Here is a 25,563-nt window from a genome sequence, read left to right as displayed (position 1 = left end):
ATTAAATAGGGGCTGACGTTTCATTTTCGCAACAGTTAATTTGTCTAAAGTGCTTCGTATATGATGTACTGTAAATCTATGGACAAAACATTTTAATGAATATATATTGTCATTTGAAAAAGCCTAAATAGCCTTAACAGTCGGGCACAGAAGTGTCGAGAAAACTTTCCCATAAAAAAAGTAAATTCTCTTTGTTGGAGACCATTTTTAACACACATTTGGGGAGTTGGGGAGTTTTACCGTCTCCAGAGCGTCGGGATTCATGAAAATAGACTAAAGTGACCATGTTCATGGTAAAGACAACACACGTAACCCAGTGATGTGTTCAAAAGGTTTTTCGACAACAGTGTAGCTCTGGGCACAAAGGAATAACTCGGTGACTCAGTCACGGAGACCCTACGATGCCCTACCCGTGACTCAGGATGGACATATTTCCCATGATGCAACGCTGTCAGCTGTCTCCAGAGTGGGTGGATGTTCCTGGGGAGCCGTAGGGGTGGGACGGGGGATTGTAGCGTGGATATTGCATTTCATGTTCCAGAATGAAGCCCATAGCTCCACACCGAGCACGCAGACTATAAATAACCTCCCAGTTAGAGCTCAGTTGAAGGGTCAGGACAGCTGACGAGTGGGCCGTCCCTGGGTTCAGCTGCTGATAGCACACTGACTGTGCCTCTCAATCCTCTTTCAAGGCTGGAAACTACAATTCTGCTATAAAAGAAGACCTTTTTGTTGGATTTGAAGCCCCCGAAAGGCTCCTCAAACTCGCCCTGCCAGGTACGATGGCTCTGCCAATAAACCCCATGGACGAGCCGAGGATGTACCAGCAGACGCTGCTGCAGGACGGTCTGTTCGAGCTGCTGGAGAACGACAAGCTGGTCGACTGCGTGCTGAAGATCAAAGACAAGGAGTTCCCCTGCCACCGGCTGGTCCTGTGCGCCTGCAGCTCTTACTTCCGTTCCATCTTTCTGTCCGACCTGGAGGAAAGCAAGAAGAGCGAGATCGTCCTGGAGGATGTGGAGCCTGGCGTCATGGGGCTGATCCTCAAGTACCTGTACACCTCCAAAATCAACGTGACGGAGCAGAACGTCCAGGACATCTTCGCAGTGGCCAATGTGTACCAGATCCCTTCAATTTTTACTGTTTGTGTATCTTTCCTACAGAAGCGCCTGAGTCTCAGCAACTGTCTGGCTATCTTCAGGCTCGGCCTGATGCTGGACTGTCCAAGGTTGGCCGTCTCCGCCCGAAACTTTGCCTGCGAGCGCTTTCAGCTCATCTCCAGAGATGAGGAGTTCTTCCAGCTGCTCCCCGGCGAGCTGGCGGCCATTTTAGCAAACGACAATCTGAACGTAGAGACGGAGGAGGCGGTGTTCGAGGCTCTGATGAACTGGGTGTCCCGGGACACTGAGGGCAGAGAGAAAGATCTGCCAGGTTTGCTGGATTGCGTTCGTCTGCGCCTGGTCAAGGAGGACTACCTGGAGGAAAAAGTGGAGAAACACAAACTGATCTCCTTGAACCCGGAGCTGCAGCAGAAACTGCAGCTGATCAGGGACGCTCACGCAGGCAAAATGCCAGAGGTTAAAAAAAGCAAAAAGGAGGACGCGGGGGCAGAGCAAGACGGGGATGATGAGAATAAAGAGGAAGAGGAAGGTCTTCTACCAGGCATCCTGAATGACAATCTGCGGTTTGGCATGTTTGTCAGGAACTTGATACTGATGGTGAACGAGGCAGGCGCTGTGGCCTACGACCCGACTGGGAACGACTGCTTCTTGGCATCACTTTCCACACAGATCCCCAAGAACCACACCAGCCTGGTCACCAAGGAGAACCAGATCTTTGTGGCAGGAGGGTTATTCTTCGATGAACAAAACAAAGAAGATCCACTGTGCTCTTATTTCCTGCAGGTAGGGAAGGCTCTAAATAAAAGAGAAGTAAATGTCATATATTCGATTAAAATAGAAGATTCTTCTATATAAGGTGAAATAAATTGACCTGTAGTGTTTAAGTCAATCTGCTACAGTGTGTCTATCTCAGATGGTGTAATTTAAACCCCATTCACAAAAGTGTTGATCCCCCTGTGACCTCAGTATGACCCCGCCACTGCCGATTGGCTGGGGATGCCTCCCCTGCCGTCTCCCCGCTTTCTGTTCGGGCTGGGTGAGGCGGAGAACTTCATCTTTGTTTTGGGAGGGAGGGAACTGAAGGAGCAGGAGCACACGCTGGACTCCGTTTTGGTCTACGACAGACAGTGAGTACACGCCAAAGTCACAGTGAATAATTTAACGGAGTTCTCCGGACTGACTCCTAATCAACTTACGCCTTCACAGATCTTTTAAATGGGGGGAATCGGAGCAACTACCTTACCCGGTGTACGGACATGCAACCATATCCCACAACGATGTTGTGTATGTGATTGGAGGAAAGGGAGAAAACAAGTCAGTATTAAGTGGGATCAAAATATTAATATCCACCAGTGAAAACACGTGTAATAGGAATATTTATCTTAATATAAATCCCATGTCTCTCTTGTGAAAAGGAGCTGTCTGAAGAAGATGTGCGCATATGACGCCAGGAAGTTTGAGTGGAAGGAGCTTGAACCCATGAAGGTTGCACGTTCGTTATTTGGAGCCACTGTTCACAAAGACAAAATATATGTGGCGGCGGGAGTCACCGACACTGGGCTGACGGACTCTGTGGAGGTGTACGACATCGCCACAAACAAGTGAGTTCCGGGTCATCAGCGAGTCCGGCGGCGAAGGGTCTACGATGGTGTTGGTCCCACAGCAAAGTCACCAGGAGGAGCTTCCAAACGTGAACTTTGCAGGAAGAGGAACTCCCTCAAATGAGATATTGTTGTGACGCCTGTGTGTGTGTGTGTGTGTGTGTGTTTTTCAGGTGGTCGGACTTTGTAGCGTTCCCCCAGGAGCGCAGCTCTCTGAACCTGGTGTCTTTGGCTGGCCTGCTGTACGCTGTAGCAGGTTTTGCCATGATGCCTTTGGAGGACAGCGAAGAGATTGTTCCCAGAGAAATGAACGACATCTGGAGGTGGGTCATAACAGACTCATTCATTCTGTCAGTGATTCATCGAGCTCCTGGTGGGTTGACTTGATAAAATCGAAAGAGAAAGTAAAACAGGGAGTCGCGGTAATTGTCATGATTGATAGTGTGTTCTTCAGCACACATCTGAGACTTACCAAAGAGTCCGCTAACCTCCACAGGTTTGACGAGGCAGACAGGAAGTGGAAGGGGATCCTCAAAGAGATCCAGTACGCTTCAGGTGCCACTGTTCTGGGGGTCCGCCTCAACACCCTGCGTCTCACCAAGATGTAAACCCCCCCCCCCGGTCTGTGCACAGTGACATCTCACGCTAAGACGTCGTGAGCTCACTGTGGTGTTTCGCAGTAATGATTATGTAGCTAGTTGTACCTCTAGCTCATGCAGCATTTTTTCTTTTTGGATTGAAGCCATTTTTATATTTCTTTGAGTGATTTTCATCTGATTGAAATTGTAAAACTGAGAAACGATCTGTAGACTGTTGACATTTTTGCACTGTAATGGAATAAACTAAGTATCTAACACCCAAAACTGCTGAGATTATCATGTAAAAAGTGTTGAACTTGCATGTTTCCAAAGGTGTAAGCTAAATCGTGGCGAAGGTGCCTTTAAAGAGTTTGGCTGGAACGTGATACAATTTCCGTTTTTCTGTGAAATAACAGAAATAAAAAGACAGCACACATCTCCATTTGAAATAATATATTTATACTGTTTAATATTGAAATGATTTAATTACGCTCTGCTGTGTTACAGACAGTAAACACTAGTCAATAATACAATAGAAGACAGAAAATACAGTCTAATGTTATTAGCACCTCTAGACACTATTGTCTTTGTATGAATTTTAGTATTTTAATATAGCTGAACTTGACAACTACTGCCTACACATGGGTTTTGTACACCAGAGTTAACAAAGACAGTGTTTTCATAATGAAGAAGAGAATCAGTAAATAACAGTACGCATGAATTAACAAAGCGGCAGTATGATTAGGTACGGTAAATGTAGGGGATGTGGATAATACATCTTTGAATTGTTGTCGTACACGTCTTTGCCCACAAAAAGGGAAAGTCACCACCGAACAAACAGCCAAACAAAGTCCCACATGCCAAGTTACCAACATGTCATAGTCTAGATTATATGGAGCCCCAACACTGACAAAATGTAGTAAAGGATTATCAAATACAACTGAACACATCGCTAATAACAATACTGTCAGTTAAAATAATAAATGACTAAAACTCAACTGTTTGCAATATTTGTGGAGCAAATTAAGGGAAAATTAAGAGGGAGTGCAGGCTAACCAATTAGCTTTGGTGAAAACGCTGGCGGCTAAACGCACGTCTGCCAGCCTTGGGTATACAACTACGCCTGCCAAGAAACACGATGTTAATGATCAATATACTATATACCCTCATCTTATAAGTATACTTTATATCTTAGAGTAATTTAGCCAACCAGCTAACAAGCTGGCTAGCTAAGGCAAATCGGCGTTAGCTAGCCAATAAAACTAATTATGTTCAAAGGTATGACTTCTCAGACTTTTGATTCTATATTCTTGTGCACGTGTGTGTATGATTTAAAAAACAAAACAAAATAAAGCTAAAATACTTTCATAAATAAGTAGCGTCTTGCTCCTTAAAAGTATTTCCTTTTACTAGGGCTGTAACAGTTACAGTCAGTGTTGCTGTGCACATGGGTGTGGAATACTCAATCGATTGATTAAATGTCAGCAAATATAAAGATTAAAAGCTATAAGGATGAATCAATATCCTTTAATGGCCAAGTGAACATTTTCAAATGTCTTGTTTTGTCATATATTACATATGACAGTATATTGATAGAATTGTCAATTTCCAAGATTAATTGGTAATCCAGGTAGTTCTGCTACTCCATTTTAATCACTTAAGAATATTATTGCTTTAATGATCTGTTATATTTATGATTTATTTGTGTAATATTTTGGGGCTCCACAAATTTGCACCAAAAAAATAAAAAAAAAACGATCCTCCATTCTTACAAATGAGACAATTTTTTTATCTTCAAAGGGGTTACACATTTCTTTAAACTCTTTCATACACATACTGCTTTCTCTACAAATCTTCATGAAAACAACTGCTATTGCATTAAAATAGCAATATTCCCACAATATTTCTTGAAGCCGAAGGCAAGATAATCAAAATCCTTTTGGATGCACACCCAGGCTCTAGCAGCTAAACCCCCAAACTGCAAGTCCCAGTAGAGACGCTACCTGATCATCCCATGATCACTCTGCTTTGCACAAACCGCCATGCTGAGCGCTTCTTTGTGTGACATTTGCCTCGAGTGCAACGCAGAACACAGCTCGGCCGCTGTGGTGTCGAGGCAGCAACCTGATCACTGACAAATTTAACAACAAGGGCAGGTTCATCTCTACCCGATCAAATACGAGCCTTTGGCTGCTAGCCTTAGTTCAGGAAAATTTGGCTAAAAATCACAGTAAGGCTAGTCTCCTCTAATGTAGGCCTGCACATTGTCGCTCTGATGATGTCTGGAATGGGTTTTTTCTTGTTTGCAGATGGATTTAGGGAAGACTAGTTCACTAAATAGTAAGACAAAGACTCAGGATTAAAACAATTTAAATCCTGCTTGCTAAAGTGGATTTAGATTTGGACTTGTGGAGATTCTAAACTAATATTTCAACAGATTCAAAACAGGTAAATACCGCAGGACTTCTTTTTTATAGGTTGGAACAGACATTTTCAGCATCCTTTGGTCTTAATGAAACGTTAATTCAGAGGACTTCACAAGGCAACATTTCTGGCAGGAATTGTATTTTTGTATAATCTTATGCCCGGGAAATATAAAAAGCCCACCTATCATCAGCAGATTTTCAGCCTTCAAACCACACTAGCTGAACGGTAATATAAAGTGCTCGCAATAATGGAGCTTTCTCATTCCCCAATTGGCAACCGACAACTTCCTTGACATTTTCTCTAGCATTAAATGAAACAGTCACATATTAAAGGCCCCTTCAAATGGAGCAAACTGGTAAGAGCTAAAACTTTTATTTTGGATAGTGATTTGGGAACAAGCCAATCAGAAATAGCACAGATGTACCGTGTGCAGGGAGTACTTGTTAAAAGAGCGGCATGGTGTCAAACAGGAAGACTGAAACAGAAACACCAGTTAAGGTGCAGGATGAACCATGACCGACTCCTCTGCCACTTCTGCATCTTACTGACAATGAACTTTGCTCAGAAACTGAACAAATTGACAGTAATTTGTTAATTGTTAATGAGTGTCACTATCCACATGGTACATTTAAGTGTAAAATGCATGCGTTCTGATTCAGCCGGCTGTGTGGATATCTTTTTTTTTCTTTAGCCTTTTAACTTTAGCTCTATCTATCACCCAACTTGTATATGCATGTTCCCCGTTATGGGGTAAATTCAAAGTGCATAAATCAGTAGTATTCACTACTATCGCTCCTCTTTTAGCATCAGCTACTATCATTGTCCGTAACATAGAAACATTCAAATCCCTCGGAGTATAAGGCGAATACACAAACAATAACCACAGTATCTCAGTATTGTCTCTTGGGCTACTGCTTCTGAACAGTGACAGATATTTGATGCCAAATACGTTCAATCTTTAGCCTTTCTAATGATCCCAAAGTACTAGTGTCTCCAGTGATGACATGAGATACACTATGCACGACAATCTACTCTCAGGGGAGACTTTTCTCTTTCTCTTGTAGGTAACAGAGTGCAGTTCACTGAGCTCCCACAAGAGAGTGCAGTTGTGTTTGGGAGAAACTGCCTTCAGTCCGTCAAACATCAGATGTCCCCAAATAACTATGACTGAGATCAATTCTGAAATGTTGGCGGTTACCTCATCAAACTGATCAAAATGTTTAAATTGTATCTCGTGCCAGCCAAAATTTAACAGCTGTAGACGTTCTATTTAAAGGGCCGTTTCAAACTGGACCCTATTCAAAAGCAGCAAATCAAAATACAAAACATGTGTTTGACACATGAAGAAACAAAACAAAAAGTACCATTGTCATATAGCATCTGAGGTGGCCCTAATCATTTAACCATGGCAGTTTAAGAGACACACGGAACTGGGATGAGAAAACAGACATAAGACTAAACTAAGGTGCTTCAATTTGTCTTTTAAATAAAACAATGAACAGCATGACATTTACAAAAGTTCATCCACAAATTCCAACATTCGGAAGTACCAGCCAAGACGCACATGGGGGCACATTCGAGTGGCTCTCCGAATGTAAACAAGAGGAATTAAACACAAAAACACATCTTAACAATATTTACAGGTCAACGCTACACTACAAGCAGGCCATAGATAAAGTGAGCGGGAGTGCAACGGTTTTTGGAAATTAATTGATTGAAATTTATTGATTGATTTAAAAAGAAATATTTTGACATTTTGGGAAGTTGCTTGTTAGTTTTCTTGCGGAAGGCAGCTGAGAAGATATATATATATATATATATACACACCACACTCATATATGTACACTAAATATGAAGCTGCAGGTGTCAAATAGTGAGCATTATGTGCTTTCAGGCTAATTCCTGTATTCTTTTGTGTTTTCACCCTCAGACAGAATCCAGCCAGCTGCCTTCCTCTGCTTGCACCACTTTCTGTCTAATAAGCAAAGCTAACAAGCTGCTTCCAAAAAGTCAAACTATTGCTTTAAGAGAACCGCTTTTTACTGACATGGATTTTATTCTTTCAGTTCTACTCCTGTAGGTTTATGACAAACAATTGTCCAAAGTGCACGTAGAGTCCCAAATGAGTATTACTGCATGTCCATAACTTTGATGTGTTTATGATGTGTCTTTATAAGAAATGCACTGATTTATATTATTTACCATTAGAAGCCCTTCTAGTGATGCACTCTGTTGTGCCCAATTGTAATGTAATGTTCATCATTTCGCAATATACATCTTGATGAAATAATTACTGAGCTACGTAATACTGGTATTATCCAAATTAAATTACACAAAAATGGTTTAGTTGAGAAATGCAAGTTAACATTAACATTTTAAACCCACAAATACGCAGTAGGTGGGATTACATTAGGTTTTTACTAACAGGTCACAGAAAAGTGCGATATCGTCTCAAAGCCAAATCTACAGGAGAAGAGCGTGTTTGCTTAATGTAAGCAAAAGACGAGTCGACAAATGAGTCTCCATCTCCTGACTCGGGGGGGGGGTGGGGGGGGGGGGGGCTGTTTAACTGAGCATAGATCTCAAGATCTTCATCTCATCCCTCGAGCGCACGCACACACACACACACACACACACACACACACGCACGCACGCACGTACGCATACACACACTGCATCACACGGCCGACCCTCCACGCATAACAACTTCTCTTGCCACAAATACCACACCACCACAATTATAAAAATGGAGACAGTTAGGAGTACATTTAAAATATCACTAGAGTTAAATGTAAGGTGCAGGATCGATTATAAATGCTGTATAACATTAAAACTGTGTAACTATAGCAGGTGAGCTAACAGGATTTGGTTATTGGCGATGCCATGTACATGTTTATGCTCAGACAAATCAGCATTTGGTTATTGCAGATCAGGTAGCTACATCTTGGCCGAGAACGATCAAGAACAAGTTTTCTTCTTTTTTTTTTTAATTATCATTATAGTGTGGTTCTCGCTCGACTGACAGTGAGGATTTGGGAAACACCTCCTGACGACTTTGCAAAAGATGCTACAATCAATGCATTGTGCGCGGCTCTGGAGAGATGTGTGTGAACCCCGAAAAGAAACCACAACTGAGTTTGTGAAATTGATGAGGAAAGGCGCGGCGACAACACGTCCTACTGGACTCTGAGGTTATCTATTGTATTAAACAGAGTAAAAAATAACTATTTCTTATTGTGGTATGTGTGTGTGTGTGTGCGTGTGTGTTAGCCTTTAGTTTTTCCTCTCAGCGTAAACGTCACAGAGGTGCATCGCTCTCCGGCCGCGGGAGTCCTCCCAAAAGCTCTAAGAAAAACACAAAGTAACAAAAGTGCCTTCGACGCTACGGCAATTTGCTAGTTGCTGGAGTTCATCCTACCGGCAGAGAACAGGGGCGGCGGCGGGGGCAGGTGAGGGGCGGGCGGCAGCCCCCCCATGGAGTGCAGCAGGGGAAGAGACAGCTGGGTGCCATGGAGGTGGCGCGGGCTGGAGGCAGACGTGGCGGGGAGCGCCCGGCCGCAGGAGGAAGAGTCCGCGGCGGGCGGCTGATGGAGGCCCAGGGGCTCGTTGCCCTCGGCGACCATGGGGTTGCTGACCCGGAAGCATTTCTCCCTGTGGGCCTTCAGCATGTTGGAGAAGCGGAAGCGCTGGCCGCACACCTCGCAGGGGTAGGGCTTCTCCCCGGTGTGGGTGCGGCGGTGGCGCTTCATGTTGGGCCGGCTCGTGAAGCTCTTCCCACAGATCTCACAGATGTACGGCTTCTCTCCTGCACGCATGAGGGGGGAAAAGGAGAGCTGAGCGGCACGCCGCCTGGATACATTCTGGCCGCCCTTTCCAGCCGGCGCTCCCATCGGCCGTGCGACCTCCGACACACCTCCAGCATCAGTGCCATTATGTTTTTATTCATTTTATTTCATTTAATCTCTTCATCCTCGTAGATGAGGACCTACCCTCAACAATATCATTGAGAAATAAATGTCAACATCCACAGTTTTTAGCCACTAGTGGTGCTCTGGACTTCTCAGAAGTAACGGCAGAAGGGACTCACCAGTGTGCGTCTTCATGTGTTCGTCAAAGTACTGTTTCATGTTGAAGTCCTTCCCGCACCACTGGCACATGAACTGCTTGTGTCCGATGTGGATGCTCATGTGGGATCGCAGCTGGTATTTGTACTGGAAGCGTTCGCTGCAGTTCTGAAATGCCACACAACAAACATTTTTACACAAGACCAGGAAAAGAGGTCTTGGCGGATTTTGTAACATTATTTTTGCGGACCATGTGGCGCTAAACTGAGTGATCCATAAAAGTAAAAACTATTTATTGTGAAACACAAAAAGCATGTTTAAGTTATGCAACTCATTTTTAGTGTACCAAGAATATATCAAGTAAAGGCCATGAAGAGACTAATTTAGATTAAATTACATTCTAAACACAATTTTTTTCAGACATTACAGGGTTTACACTGGTGGATATTGTTGTATTCTTGTGGAGGGAAAATCTTTGTGCGACTTGAGTGGAGAACTGCGGCGTATTGAAGGAGCTCAAACCTCACACTTGAAGGGTTTCTCTCCCGAGTGCTGCAGAGAGTGAACCTTAAGTGACATGCTGCGCTTGAACGACTTCCCGCACGTCTCACAGGTGAACGGCATGTCCTTCGTATGAGCTAAAAAACGCAGACACACACACACACAGTACAAGATAATGGTCAGTGGTATTCGATGTCGAGCCACTGAATCGCTACCCTAAAATAGCCCTTGAAGAACACCACTGATGCTTTTTCACTGGCTAATCACGCTGCTAAGTACAAATGATCCTCTGAAGTTTCCACAAACGATCAAGTCACCCAATCAGCAAGAAGGAGAAATGGGACTTGAAACAAACCCTTCTCTGACCACTGAAACGCATATTGAGTGGGAGTGAGGCAAGTCTCTCTGGGAAATAAGATGCTTATCTGCCCAAAAAAAGGAAGTGGAAAGCAACACCCAAAACAAATATCGGTCAACAATCAGTGGAAAAGGAAGCTCGAAGTAATAAACGGGAACAAAGCGACCAACCGGGAACGCTGATGTCGCAGCCACTCACCGACCATGTGCTTCCTGACGTGAGCCATGGTGTAAAACTTCTTCTCACAGATCTCGCAGGAGAACTTCTTCTCGGCGTAGCCGTGGACGATCTTGTTGTGCTCGTGTAACGACCACAGCTTTTTGAAGGCCTTGCCACATGTTACACACTAAAGGGGGGGCAAAATGTAGTTTTTAGTGGAGCTACTTGGATGTCATCTGGAACAGTCTTTACAAAACACGACACACGTGTGATCTTACAGATATTTGAGCGTTAGCCGGACCGCGAGAACAATTTATAGGCAGAAGATTAAAGCAGTAAATGATCTTGGAAACCACAGCAGGAGTCCAGCTGCTCACTGCAGACTGCAGGTGGTGAGACATGGCAGAATGCATCATTACTGCGAGTATTACTGCCAAAACTTTCTCAAACACCCCTTATGGCCCACTAAAAGTGCGTGGAGATGTCTCACTCTGCTTGTAGTTTCTTTTCATTTTGTTTCTGGGCATCGACTTCTCAAATGATTTAGCAGGCATGCACTGATTGATTGATGGACTAATTAAGAGTCATCTTTTGTGTATTCTATCATTTTAACCTGCAAAGTAATGAGTAAGTAGAAATGAACAAGCTACAAGCTAAAATAGCTTCCTCCATTTTTTGGACCCTCCGGCTTGGTTACGTAAACACGGTCGGCTTCTGGTCAACAATACACATTTGTGTTTTAAATACACACAAATTGCAGTCAAAATGAAGAATGAACATGGATTCACTTGGTCCACGAGCTAAATCCACACGCTGGTGTGAGAATTAAACCAGGATTTCAAACCTCTTTCATCACGTTGTGAACCCTACCTGGATGCTTTTCTCACAGTCGGTCTGTTGGTGCAGCTGCAGCTCGCTCTCCAGCAGGAAGCGCTTCCCACAGTTATTGCAGACCTGCACGCGGTTGTGCGTGACGTTCATGTGCTTCTCCAGGTACCAGCGGTTGTTGAAGACGCGAGGGCACTTCTTGCACGGGAAATGCTGCTTCTCCTCCAGCCGGACTTTTTGCCCCGGGCCGTCTGCGTCCGGCCTCCTCCTCACGCCCTGCCGCTGGTTGGCCAGCTTGGCCTCTGCCAGAGTCTGCCTCATGGAGGCGGCGGTGCCCGCCGTGGCGAAGGCCCTGGTGCCCCGGCGAGTTCTGTCCAGCAGGGCGGACTGCTCCAAGCCCGGAATGTTTAAGGTGTTCTCCTCCTCTTCCTCATCTTCCTCTTCCTCCTCCTCGCTGCTCCGCCCCAGCGCGTCCCCCCTCTTCGACTCGCCCTCGTCCTCACCCGTGTCGTCGTTCTCCGCCTCGTCCTCCTCCCCGTCTTCGGAATCCCCCTCGTTGTCGTGGCAGCAACCGAACATGGCGGCCGACTCGGCGGCGCTTGGTGGTTTCGCCTCCGGCCCCTTCGACACGTTAAGGGTCTGGTTGTTGAGGTTGACCTCGACAATGATCTGGTCTCTGTTGAAGGAGGCGTGGCTGTCGGCGGCCTTTGACTCCTCCCCGTTGCTCTCGACTTTGCAGAGAGCAGCCACGCCTGTGCCGGCCCCGCCCCCTGACGCCTCCTCCTTCTGGTAATACTGCTTCTGCTGGGAGGCCGCCTTTCCCGCCTCCTCCAGCCTGACAGAAAACGGGCTGCCGCCGTCCCTCTTGTACAACCTCCCCAGCTCCGACTCCTGTTTGATCCCCGGGTACAGCTGGCTGGAAGGCATCGCTGCAGAAGCTGGCTCACCGCCACCGAGCCCTTCCCGCTTGGCCACGCCCCCGCAGGTGGCCCTCAGCGAGTGGCTGCCGATGAGGTCGCGACAGGAGGCCGCGATGTCGCTCATCTGGAGCAGGGCGGCCGCGTTGAGCACGTCGTGGACAGTGCGACTGCTCACCAGGAGTTTGGAAGTGTAGATGAAGTTGAGGATTTGCTGCAGGCCCTGCGAGGTCAGCGCGTCGAGCGACAGGTCCACCCGCCGCAGCTGTTTGCTCTGTGCGAAGAGGGAGTGGAAGAAAGGGCTGTAGGCCGCCAGCACGCCCTTGTGGGCCGGAAAGGTGCTGTGCTGACGCACCAGAACGATGTCGACGTCGCACAGGTCGGGCTGGAAGAGGCGCTGCTCGTTCAGCCTGTCCATCAAACAGGTGAAGTGCAGAGCCACATCCTCCACCAGGGAGAACTCAGCAGAGGGGAAGTCTGTGGTCTTCTCCACTATGAGCTGGAGGTGGTGGAAGGGAAAGGGGGGGGAAAGACAGACAAAAAGCTTAAGGTGGAAAATGTTATCATGTGGAAAGCATCATTTCATATATACACAAATATACACAGACATATTTCTTATATAACAAAAATAATGTTATTTCTTATTTATCACATGATCGTTATTTGTCATTATTCTTGATCTCAACCAAGAGGCGTACATCTAGAATACATTCTGAATAGATAAGAGAAGATAATCCTTCATTAGTCCCGCAGAGGGGAAATTTACCGGATTACAACAGAAAAGGGGTGAAAGAGCACACAAGTAGTAAAGTTCTTGATTTTCAGTTTGCGTTGCACAAAGTCAGAGACTACACGCATGCTGCACCATACGAGAAAAATCCGAAGGCGTAAACAGTCAGCGCTCTGTGCAAGGTCCTCAACTTCCCAAGGTGGGTTTATTTTAGCACAGGAAGGGCAGGGTTTCGATCCAGACGGGATGCGAGTGGGGACACAGCAGCAAACAGAGAAAACACACACACACACACACACACACACACACACACACACATTTGAGATGTGCAATCATGCACAAAAAAAAACAAATGTCTGCGCACACAGGCACGCACGAGCACGCACAAACCCGCGCACGCACAACAAACACAAACACATTGTCTGGTCTCTGCAAGGACTGACTGGTCTGCATTGGTATTCAGTGCCATCTCCCCCCCATTAGTCGGCTCTCTCAGCACACCCACTCACTACACCGTCCCTGTGGAACGGAGAATTATGCACAAGACAAAACACGTCCGGAGAAATAATTAGGGAAACTATGCCGAATAAATACTAAGTAACCCTGCAAACAATTAATGGAATACATCATTCTGGGCGTCTCTGGAAGGCCGAATAGGACGAGTATCAATATCAACCTTGTTTGTCTGGGGGTGATGTAGCTGTGAGCCGTAATTACATCTCTTCTTTTTCAGTGTTTACGGTTGCATTCGCAGGACCGGACACGCACAATAGACAACAAAAGAAAAAGAGGCAAGAAAGTAGAATCTGTGTTTCATCTCAGGACAGCACCTGATATTGCATTTATTGAAAAACGGTGTAATAAATGAGTAGGAATCACAATGCTGCACAACATATTTTCTCGTTAAGATCGCGGAAATTAGTTTTCATTGTTAAAGCTGGAAAACGGATTTGCATTTGGTCGTAACCTTCAAAAATCTGGCCCGTTTGTAGAATTCAATTATGGAAGTGTTAGATTTATTCATAGTTTTGAGCTGCTAAATTGGACTCTGAGCAAGAGAGGAATGGAGATCGGGTTATCTCTCCCCCTGCAAGGCTACAGAAGTCGCCCAAGGGCAAAAGCGCTGCAGCCTTAATCAGATCGAGTGTAAGTTGCAGACTGGAAGTTCTGCTGCTTAAGCGATAATGATCTGCATCGTCTTCCGAGATTCACACGGGACAACGCTGTCATAGATTATCTCCAACGGGATGAATAATATGAATAGATTCAAAACATTGTTAGCTCAGAGTCAAATCAATAAAAGGAACACATTGTACATATATATTTATATATATATATTTCAGGTTTCACGGCGGCTGTATTTACACAATGATTACTTTGAACAAAACAACTGTCTGATTGCCTTGATCCCTTCATTCCTATTCCTCTACCTCTTCAGGATTGCACTGTATGGCCGATCATTAATGGGCCCGGAAATTTGATCCAAGGGATTTCAAATATAATATCATGATGCTTACCGACTCTGAATGAGTTTCCAAAAGATTTCACCACTGTCTTTGTGTCCTAATACTCAACTTGCAAAGGGACATTATAAGCACATACACTATTTATTTGCATGCACACTAGGGGTGTAACGATTCATCCACTGAATCGATTAATCGATTTATATTCCTGCGATCCAACTGAATAGATCTGTGCTCCGCAAATCGGCATTCCAGACGACATATATCTATTACAAATCGGTTGAAATGGTACATAATCGATTGTATCGATACTTGGAAACTGCACATTGGATTTAAGCACAAAAACGGTGTGGATGTGTGTTTGTTTGTTTTTTAGCACTTTAGACACGTTAAACGTTACTGGATTCAGTCTGCCTGTCTGTGACGTCATCAGTACGCAGCGGCAGCCGCGCGAAACTCGGAACAACAACAAAACACAGCGTGGAGGAGAGCGAGACATTTACAAACCAACTTATCGATCCAGCGCGTGGAAACATTTTGGCTTTTGCAAACACGGAGGGGTTCTAAATATCTCAATCTCTTTCTATCATCCACATCATCATCTGCGTCACCCGTTTGGCTTTTCAACCAACAAGAGTCAAAATTTATGTTCATACTTCTACACATCAGCCTCATGTTTTGTGATTTCCCACTTGCATCGAGAAGACAACCCGCTCATTACAACGTCTACTTTTGGTTTTAAAATCCAACCGCCGTTGTTTGCTTCGCAAATGTTTGTCTTGCAGGAGCCTCCCAAAACTAGACTGGAATACAAGCTATTGGAGACTGATTAATAAAAGTCATGCCTACTTTCCACTCTAAAAATACTGCCTTACTACCCATCAGATTTAAGATTAAAAGCCAATCAGAAATGATCTACTGAAAACTAACATTACAGAACATAATTCATTGTTTAAATGCTTAATAATTTCAATCAAGCGCTCAGAGCTTGCAATTCCATAATGTGGGAATCGGCCCCTTTAAACAAAAGACCTTCTCCAGCAAACATAAATATAAGAGGGATTTCAATTGGTGGGTAAATGCGTTATTTTCATCATTAAAAATGTTTAATCAAATAGCAGATAGTGTCACAACAAGCAGTGAAGAAAAAAGCCTCTTTTTTGATTTCCTGCCACACCGCGCGGTCGCCAAGCAAGTTGAGAGAGTACTTTCCAATTAAAGACCGCCTCCCAACTCCCTCACTCTTTGTCCATCATTACCCCCCCCTCCACCCCCCCCCCCCCCCGGTCGCCTTCTCACGCCGCATCCCCTTTGCTTGCAAATGTCAGGGAGGGAGCTTGTTTGCTGTCATTAGAGGGAGCGCCACCTTTCAGCAGCCTCTCACTCAGACGTCTCCCGATACATTATTCATATCTGGTCTGACCTGTGACAAACACGCAGCGTGGGAGATTACAGACGCACTGAGCAAGAGGCGTCACTTAAACCGCCATCCATCAAAAATCTCTCTCTCACTCCGGTTTAGGTCTGTGAAGCACAACGTGCAAAAAGGGGTTCTTTTGCCTCGCAGAAGCAAATCTTTTAGCACGGTACGCTGCAGCACTCAAGGTTCATGTCTTTTAATTCAATAAAAGTCAAATATATCACCTATAAAATATAAATGTAATGCGTTTTAATGCAGCAACCATGTTATTAAAAAAAAAAGTTCTGCTATAGAACAATAGAATAGAATGAGTAAAACAGTTTTTATGCCATTCACACTGCAGACTGCCGTGTTTAACAATAGTTTGATTAACACATCTGAACAGTTTGACGACTTCCTAATCAAAATTTTTATTTTTTCACAGCTTGTTCTTCTCATTCAAAACCATACAGATTGGCCAGCGACTGAGTTCTAAGTGATTGTCATGGTTACTCGGAAAGGTCACAACCGACACCAACCGCATCTAGCAATCTATTGTTTGACAAATATGTGTCCCCATTAGAGCATTCACACATCACATTACCCAACTAAAGCACCTAAAAAGTAAAAAAAACGGTCCTGATCAGCCTGATGGTAATACTTTAATTGAGATGAAAAGTTTCAAACTTTGAAACTCAGATGTGCAGGTCGAGCACAGTCAACGTCCCAATCAAAGCTGGCGATATAAAAGTAAGCGGTGAAGCCTCAGCCAGCTCCACAATGTCAGGGTCGCTGGTATGCAGAGGCCCGGCTCTTGGACTTTAGCCAGACAGAGTCCAACAATGAAATCCCTCTTTCTGATTTGACTTAACTGGTGAGAATGCCCTTTTCCCTCCCACACCTTCGCACTAGACGGCCCACGTGGATTTACTAAAGGTTGGGTCGCAGTCTCCATTTTAAAAGTCTGTCCGCCGCGGCTTAGTAGACTCGCCCGTAACGACAAACAGAGAAGTGTTCCCCCGTTATTTGGGTAAATGTAAGGACATTTCTTGGATGCAGTTTGCTCAGTTGTAATGGAGATGATCAAAACTCCATATTAAAATGACCAAGACGAGACATTGTGTGTACAGATTGTGTGCTTTGATAAACCAACAGCCCCAAAGAGCCACAATACAAAAATCCTCAATAAATCGCTTCCAGCCGAAGGCTCCACGAGGACAAAACAAAATAAGAGATCACCAACCAGCCATAAGTCATAGGGACACCAATCTCCTGATGGTCGGCCCCTCTTGTCACCCAGCGGGGGGGTTGGTGAGGGTGAGGAGAGGGGGGATGGGGGGGGGTGTCAGGAGCTCTGCCACTTCCACCCACGCAGCACTTCGACCTCCAGTAAAGAGCACACTCAGCAGTCCTCCTCCCAGCGAGGCCTCTCGCCCGGGGGGGGGGAGTGGGAGGGGGTCGGGCCTTCGACGTGACTGACACCCAGAGGAAGGAGAGCGGGCACCGTGTCAGGCTGCATCTCCCTCACAGGCCTGGACGTGCTAGTGGAGCGAGACGCGCACGCGTTCCCTGGAGTCATCGGCGGCGGCGCGGACAACGGGCACAAACAGCGACGCGCTCGGGGACGACGTCTCATGTTCGGCCCCACAGTGACGTCGGAGCGCTCCTACGCGGCGGGCTGTGCTGGATCGGGGGGGGGGGGGGGGGTCGCAATCCCGCGGAACAAGTCAAGGACACGTCATTCCTGGCAGAGTCCAATCAGACGGCCATTAAAAAATCATCAGGCTAATGACCGACGCGGCGTCCTCTGTGTGCTCAGCAGACCCGCTGACGGCGATCGACCCACGCAGCGGTTTAGACGCGGGGAAGCCGAGCCGGAGAGGTGGATAGGGAGTCTTTTGGGTGACAATCGGGGGGCTTAATCCTCGAGGTTTTATCTGCTCTGGCATGCGGGCCGGGGGAAGACTGGCATGGAGGGAAAGCGGCCTGCCAAATTGTCTCCCTGCAGTCAGTGTTTGTGTCCAGTCATGGATGGATTACTGAACAGGCCCATTGGGTAAAAGTCCAGGGGTCCCAGGTCACCGAGGGCAGGGCCTCCATTTACTGGAGAGTGACTGCCTGCATGTTGGAGAGGAGTATCAAATCACACGGAAATGCAAAAAGGTGTAAACAACCACAAAGACGTACAAAACGGACACCAGAGTGACTCATGAGGAGAAAAAAGATTGATAAAACAAAAAGTCTGGCTGTCTTGCTCCTGTGTAGGTGGGTGGAGGGGGGTTTGGGGTTTGGGGTTATATGTGTGTGCTGCACATAATCCAGCCATGTGTCTAGTGGAAGATTTCTCCTCTGTCTGCACTCCCTCCTCTCCCCTCCGAATCCAATCAGCGCGGAGACCCGGCACTGACCTTGAAGCACATACAGTAGCAGATGCACGAGCACACGCACGTCTGCAGCCCCGACCGCCAGTGCAGGCGCACCTGCATCGTAATCGTGCATTTGTGCGCACGTCGGTAAACAGGGAATAAAGAAATCAGCGCTTTGTGGGGACGCTGCGGGGAGAGCACGCCACGCAGAGAGAGGCTCTGAATGAGCCTCTGGTCACATGATCCTGCCATCAAACGCGTTGCTACGAGGCGAGCCGGACTGGTAATATCACAAGAGACGAGGTCTCACTTTTAACAAGCCCTCTGGTGATCGGTACACGTCTATGTTAAAAGGGAAAATCAATAAAAAACAATGTTGGGGGGGGGCAGAAGTGTGCACAGTGCTGAGGTCAAACACTGCGCGTACTGTCACATTAAAGCGTAGTTTAATACTCATCGGGGTGAGGCGGGGAGTTGGCGGCAACAGGATTGTAGAATTCAAGAAATTGGTGGTGCATGCGATGTAGATTGGTGGAAAATAAACCCTCGTAGATTAACCAAACTCTGTTATGACAGACGTTGGGAAATATGAATTTAAAGCTTACGCGTGATTACATTCTGCTACACTAAACGAAGCCATTACGTCAGTATCTGGTGCTTCAGCTGCTAAACACTCCACTATGGTTCCCCAGCTGGACGCTGACGCGGTCCGTCTGATGTTTGGTGCACTTTAACATCTCGGGTGTGAGTGTTTATTTAAAACAACGCTATGAGATAAATACTCAAACAGGCTGTGGAATACGTTATGATGATAATTCACAGGATGAGAGAAAATGATCTGACTGGTTGTAAATGATTTGCCGTCACAACATGGATGAAAGTGAGATGCCTCAAATCATTTAAGCTTTTCTGGCATTTCAGGTAAGACGTGCAGCGAGAAATGCAAATCCTAAATAACGTTAAAATGGTTTTTCACTTCTCTCTTTCCTCCACTTAAGCTAATTATTGTATTCCCATCAGCCCATTAAAACATTTAAGTTTCTTAATTACAGCATTCACTGCCGGCTGCAATTAATAGAGACAATATTATTGTCATTAGTGCTGTTCTAATCCCAGACATCCAATCTCCCGTCCACACTGCAGCCTAATCCAGCAGCGTGGACTCACCCCGACCGGGGGGCTCTCCACCAGCTTCCACGTTCACGTTTAAATACGTTTCCATCTATATGTTAATACGACCACAGGTGACGAGTCAATCTACAACTGATACGCGTTTACCCGAGCATGAAATTGGGATACACAAACAAAAATAAGAATTGAGAACAGCGCGAGCGGCATCTCGGCCACGCGCGGTACATTACAATTCGACGGCGTGGGCAGGAAATGCCTCGGCTGCGTGATTCGCAAAGCGCTTTTTCTTCCCTTCCGGCCTCCGCTTTGAGACGCGCTGGACGACGGTGCGTTTCCCATCAGCTCGGTTAAAGCCGGCGACCGCGCGTGTCGATCGGAGGCCGTGCGAGGCCCCGATGACTCTGACGAGCAGTCGGATTATCAACGGAGGTGCCTGGTTGAGGGTGTGTGGTGGTGGTGGAGGGTGGTGGGGGTTGGTGGGGGGTGGGGCAGCTGTGAGGCTAGAGCATCCGCACTGAAGATCTGCCAGGAAGTTGGCGTGTGTCAGGACCGATGAGCTGGGAGAGGAAGCGCTGAGTCAGGAGAGCCCGGCCAAGAGAGCGGCCCGTGGTGCTGGCATCACACACACACACACACACACACACACACACATACACACACACACACACACACGCCTCCGCTGGACTCATAACACACTGATCCCAAGCCAGCAACCCCCAACACGCATGTGCACGGCGGCGTGCCGTTAACACACACACACACACACACTGGCCCGCTGTGCGAGCATTCATCAGCAAACACAGAGATGTGACGCCAAATACCTGTGGCACAACGGAGTGTGCAGGGCCGCACAAACAAGATGCGACTATTTGTAAAATATCAAGACGGGGGAAAAAAAAAAAAAAAGAATTTCAGATTCATCCGAGTGTATACGACACAGAGGGGGAAAGATGCTCCTTTGAAGAGACAAAAGACCACTCTGATGTGTAGCAGCGAGCAGGTGCAGACGAACCCGGAGGCAATCACACGGGATGAAACCGTGATATCCTCATTACTCCTTTTATAGCATGACGCACACAGAGAGAGAGACAGGACTCTAAAGAGCCCGTTATCACAGGAAATACTGTGGCAATACTCTGTGTGTGTGTGTGTGTGTGTGTGCGCAGATGAAATGTTTGTTGAGAAGGTCAGGGAGGACAGAGAGGGAAACGAGGTAGAGGAGGAGCATCGGCTTTCTATAGCTGCAACCAATCAATGGAGGACAGAGAAACGCTAGATACGAGCTTAAAGGAATAGTTTGACATTTTCGGGGGTTGTTTTCTTTTAGAGAGTCGGACAAGACGATCGATGACAACGCCGTGACAACGGCACATTCAATATGGACTCGCAGCTTTATTAGCTTAGCACAAAGACCTGAAACAGGGGGTTAACGGCTAGCTTGCCCAACCGTAGCAAAAAACAGCAAGTAAATACACAGTTTTACCGTGTTATTGTTTCTTAGTTGGAAGCAGTAAGTTCCTGGAGAATTTGTCTGCCACACAACTGGTTTAAAACAGCAAAACAATTGCGCTTTAGAGATGTTGGTATGTACATTTCTTGACCTTCAAACTGCAGGCTAGCTATTTCCCCTGATTTTATGCTAAGCTAACCGACTGCTGGCTGAAGCTTTATATTTAGTGGAGACACTTTTCAAACTCCACATTTTCCCCGAACAACATTTGTACATCGCTGGAACTTCACTTAAACAGCAAAACACATGGGTAAATCCTGCAAAGAAGAAAGTTGTGTGTACAAATATTTATGATGACGGTCGGATGAAGCGCCCCCCCTCCTTCCTGCTCGGCACTACTCCGAAAACAGCATGAAAACTCATTCCCATCTGCTCCAAAGCTCCTCCTAAGTCTCTCTCTGGCCTGAATTCAGCTAAAAGCTATCAGATCACTTTAAACTGAAAAGTCAACCCAATATCTTTAAACGGCCGACAATTAAAGGCTAATCGAAATCCTCATATCAAGCTGCACAAAAAAAAAGTTATTTTAAAAAAGTGCCACCGGGGGGTTAAATTAGTTCGCCGGCTTCCTAGATGAAAAGACACACAGAGGAAGTTCAACCCCTATAATTACTTGGGAAAACTGCCATTTCAACAAAACAAGAACAAACGGGATATTGCGTAAGGCCAGCGAGTTTGACCTTGCCATCCGCAGCCGTGTCCACCGTGTCTTAATCTCAGGGGCATAAATTAGCAGCAGCCACGGCGCAGGGCGAGTTCCCAAGGAGAGCGGCCCTCTTTACCAGAGGGGGGAGGGGTAGGAGGGGGGGGGGGGGGGGGAATGTCTGCTGAAGTTTGCTGCCAGGACTCAGGAATGGCCGCACTTGTCACAAGTACTAAAGACAGTCTCCCTCGCTCAGCACCCAGAGACAGTGACGCCTCAAAGTCAAGGGTGGGCAGGAATGCCCTGAATAGGCGGTTACGTAAAACTCACAGCACCCTGTGAGGATAGAGAGGGAGCCACGGTGGGGGCCGCCAAAACACAGCGGGACGGTCCAAAGCGTGCAGTGTAAACATCGAAAACGTGCACGGAATGCACATCTACATGTTCGCGAAGCCAGCAAATTAGGAGAAAAACAAATGAGCGAATAGAGGGGTTATGAGACAATAAACCAGGACCCGGCTACACTTAAAACAAGTACCAAAAAACATCTGTCATCCAGTTCATCGTCATATTGAGTCTAAACGTACTTGTTTTGTGTCTCCTTGTAGTCGTTTTGCATCATTTTTTAGTTACTCTGCAGCTCTCTGTACTTTTGCGTCTGTTTTGTCCCCTTTTTTTTGTGGAGATTCCCTGTATCCTTGTAGTTGTTTTATTGACTTTCCAACAAGAAATGTATAAAGTCACTTCATATAGACGCTCAGGTCCCAGGGTCAGCTGACCCCAGTAATAATAAAGGTTGATACAATAAGCCTGTTCAGTAATCCAGCCATGAATAAAGGAAATGTCTGGATTATTAAGGGATTGATAGAAACAAAATTAGCAGGAGACTAATCCATTTTCGATGTCAACAAAGCAATTGCAGAAATGATCCGGGTCCTGTTTATGTAAAGACACAGCGTCTCCGAGCCCACTCTGCACTCTTGTTTACTCTCATGAGCTGACGAGAAATATATCAAACAGGGAAGAAAAACATACCAAAAACTCTCTCTCTCTCTCTCTCTCCCCCACCAGAAGCCACCCAGCGAGCACCAGGGCTCACCCCACTGACCTGACCCAGATATTAACCCAAGCCTCCAGATGTGGACGTGCGCTGGGATTACTCCACCACTGCATCGGGCTCCACATGCTTTCCTAATGAGGCATCCTAATATGACCCTGGAGACAGAGCGGACTGTCTGCCCGGCTATCTGCCTCCATTCCCAGAACTCCAGCCTGTCTGTGCACATTCATCTCCACACGACGTGAAAGGGGGAAAAAAATCACGCAGTCGGGCTGGAAATACCAACGTGACCCAATAAACACAGCACTGTGATGACAAAACAATGATTGTGGTTATGCAGACGCCTCTGGCCGAGTGTCACCTGCAGGGGAGTGAAGTTATGAAGACAAGAAGACCACACAGAGGATGCATGCATGTCCCCGGCAAACTTGTCCTGCACAAGCCGTTAAAGGAGTCTGCACGTCTGCATTTGCATCAGTCACGACCTGATGGGGGGGTTTTCTTTGCAGGAGCGCCCTGATATGAAAAGAATTTAACTCCCTCTCCGCGTCAATGTAGCTATTGTAGCCATTGCGTTCTTTCGGCCAGCTTCAATTTCCAACTTGTGCCGCGTCGGCAAGTTCCGAACTTCAGGGGCAGAAGGCGCAGAAATGACGCGGCGCGCGTGTGACAGCCGCGGGTTCGAACCCGCCGACGGAGCCACACGCGCGCTAAGTTTGATCGGCCTGCTAAGTGCCTCAAACGTGCAAGAGATCAAAGAGGGACAGCGGGGGGAATAAATAAAAAATAAACAAAAAAAAAATGCAGCGCTCTCCTCCGTAGCCTACCATTTTGATCCAGCGTTTCGAGGCTCGAAGGAGTCCCAGAATAACTCCCTTCGCACCAGTCGCCGCCTCGCCATGAAAACGACCGTTGAATTGTCACATTTCTTCGGGTTTTTTTTTTTGTCTTCTTCTCTCTTTTTTCTCCCCCCCCCCTCCACCGTCCTGCTGTAGCATTCAGACAGACAAAAAAAAATGCAGAGGCTGCTTTTGCAGAAGGAATTGGTGATTGGAGCTCGGGGATCATATGGCCTTTTTGTCAGACGGTTTTAAAGGGACACGGTACCGTTTAACGCGCAGTTGCGAGACAGGCGTATTTCTTAGTATTGGAGGCTACTTGGATGGGTTTTTTTGGGGGGGGGGGGGGGGGGGTTGTCAGAAGGACATGCAAACCATATGGCGCAAAAAAAAAAAACGGGTGCGCTTCCAGCTGTGCGCCCGAGCAAAAAGCGTGACGTCACGCGGGCAGAGATGCGGAGGTCGAACTCCCTGAGGTGCCTTGGGCCTAAAAATGACGCGTACTATGTTGCATCATAAGTGCAAAGTATTAAGCGTCAAAATAAAATGTTTAAAACTACATTTAAATGAAGCCCCCCCCCTCTGCATGACAGGCACTCGTGCTAATAGTAATAAGGATATTTATTTGTATTTATATTTAGTTGGGTCACGCCAAGGCCTCTTTAAAAAGTATTAAAGTGGTGTAAAATGAAAACACCCCCTAACTATTATTACAGATTATTAATTAAAGTTAAAGAAAATGCAAAAAAAAAATAACCATCACATTTTTCATGACACTGAGATTATTCAAAGACATTGAGTTTACCATGAAATATACAAAGGTGCTTGAAATGAATGCACATCAGTCCATTATTAGATAGTAGGCTCTTCATCTCACTGTGATTTATGAGGGCCCAGTTAGTAATTCAGCCCCGTCCCCTCTCCTGAAGGATCCCTCAAGCCCATTGCTCACTTCTGAGTAGACTGCATAGAGTAGAAGTCAATACAGTCATAACAAGGTGGGGAAAAATAGATTGCAACCTGGAGCAAGTCCCATTCATCACTTCATGTAGTGCAGTCTGTGTGGGTACAGGGAAGCTGCCCAACTCATTTTGCATGGAAAGCTTTTTAATCTAGTGCAGGGGGAAGTTTAAATAAATCCTGTTAGGTATTTTACAAGATGGAAGGTTAAACTTTTCAGACCAGGAGAAATTGACAAGAAGATTTTCTGTGCAAAGCGACAGCGAGGATTTTTCCTCATGTCATTGAACATCTATGAAACTTTAACATTAGGTATAAGCCCAAATAGCATGAAATATACATATTGGGAGCTATGTAAAAAAAAAAAAGCTGTTACTTTGTAAAGGAAACATCAGTCCAGTCGGTGCTTCAACTGTCCTTCTAGGTTTATGACCTCGGTGCGGCCATGAATCGTAATTAGTCGTTTGTTTGCTTTCACTAAACGTTATAAATAATATATATGTACATTAAGATTCACACACATCCATAAAAGGACACACTTACAAGTACATTTATTCACATGAAGGGACCGCCTTCAAGGCAACATAAACCAGACTTCATCTATAGAAAGAGATTTTAAAAAAGGCTTTTTGAGGCCTGTGAAAAAAGAAGAGTGGACAGAATAGAGACATCCGTGATGAAAGAAACTGGAATGATTTCCTCAGTAAAAGTGCTCGTCCTCTTTTGATCCATTTGTCTTTCAAAGGTTGGACATCTCTAATAGTCTGTCGAAATGTTTGACATGTAATAAAATCCACCGAATTTGTTCCCATTATACAAAAAACATTTGGTAAGTACATTAGTAGCATTTTACATGATATAATTCATGCAATTCAAATCAGCAGGGATTAAGACTTTACAGTGCAACA

General features: G+C 45.9%; 2 protein-coding genes across 2 annotated transcripts; one reads left to right on the top strand and one right to left on the bottom strand.

The window, feature by feature from the left end:
• Window positions 1–623: 623 nt before the first annotated feature.
• klhl40b (kelch-like family member 40b) lies at window positions 624–3,585 on the top strand. The gene is made up of 6 exons (XM_040166890.2): window positions 624–1,904; window positions 2,088–2,248; window positions 2,328–2,435; window positions 2,537–2,722; window positions 2,896–3,045; window positions 3,219–3,585. Exons 1-6 carry the CDS (start codon window positions 783–785, stop codon window positions 3,328–3,330), a joined length of 1,839 nt encoding a protein of 612 aa, XP_040022824.2. The 5' UTR covers window positions 624–782; the 3' UTR covers window positions 3,331–3,585.
• A 5,111-nt stretch (window positions 3,586–8,696) lies between these two features.
• Window positions 8,697–23,896, bottom strand: zbtb47b (zinc finger and BTB domain containing 47b). The gene is made up of 7 exons (XM_040166888.2): window positions 23,684–23,896; window positions 11,680–13,053; window positions 10,849–10,996; window positions 10,314–10,429; window positions 9,815–9,959; window positions 9,146–9,532; window positions 8,697–9,072 (listed from the first exon to the last, which is right to left on the bottom strand). Exons 1-7 carry the CDS (start codon window positions 23,684–23,686, stop codon window positions 9,026–9,028), a joined length of 2,220 nt encoding a protein of 739 aa, XP_040022822.2. The 5' UTR covers window positions 23,687–23,896; the 3' UTR covers window positions 8,697–9,025.
• Window positions 23,897–25,563: the final 1,667 nt, after the last annotated feature.

The sequence above is a fragment of the Gasterosteus aculeatus genome, chromosome 21, assembly GCF_964276395.1.
Source record: "Gasterosteus aculeatus chromosome 21, fGasAcu3.hap1.1, whole genome shotgun sequence".
In the NCBI taxonomy this organism is placed as follows: Eukaryota; Metazoa; Chordata; class Actinopteri; order Perciformes; family Gasterosteidae; genus Gasterosteus; species Gasterosteus aculeatus.
This window is presented reverse-complemented; position numbering and strand designations above follow the sequence as displayed.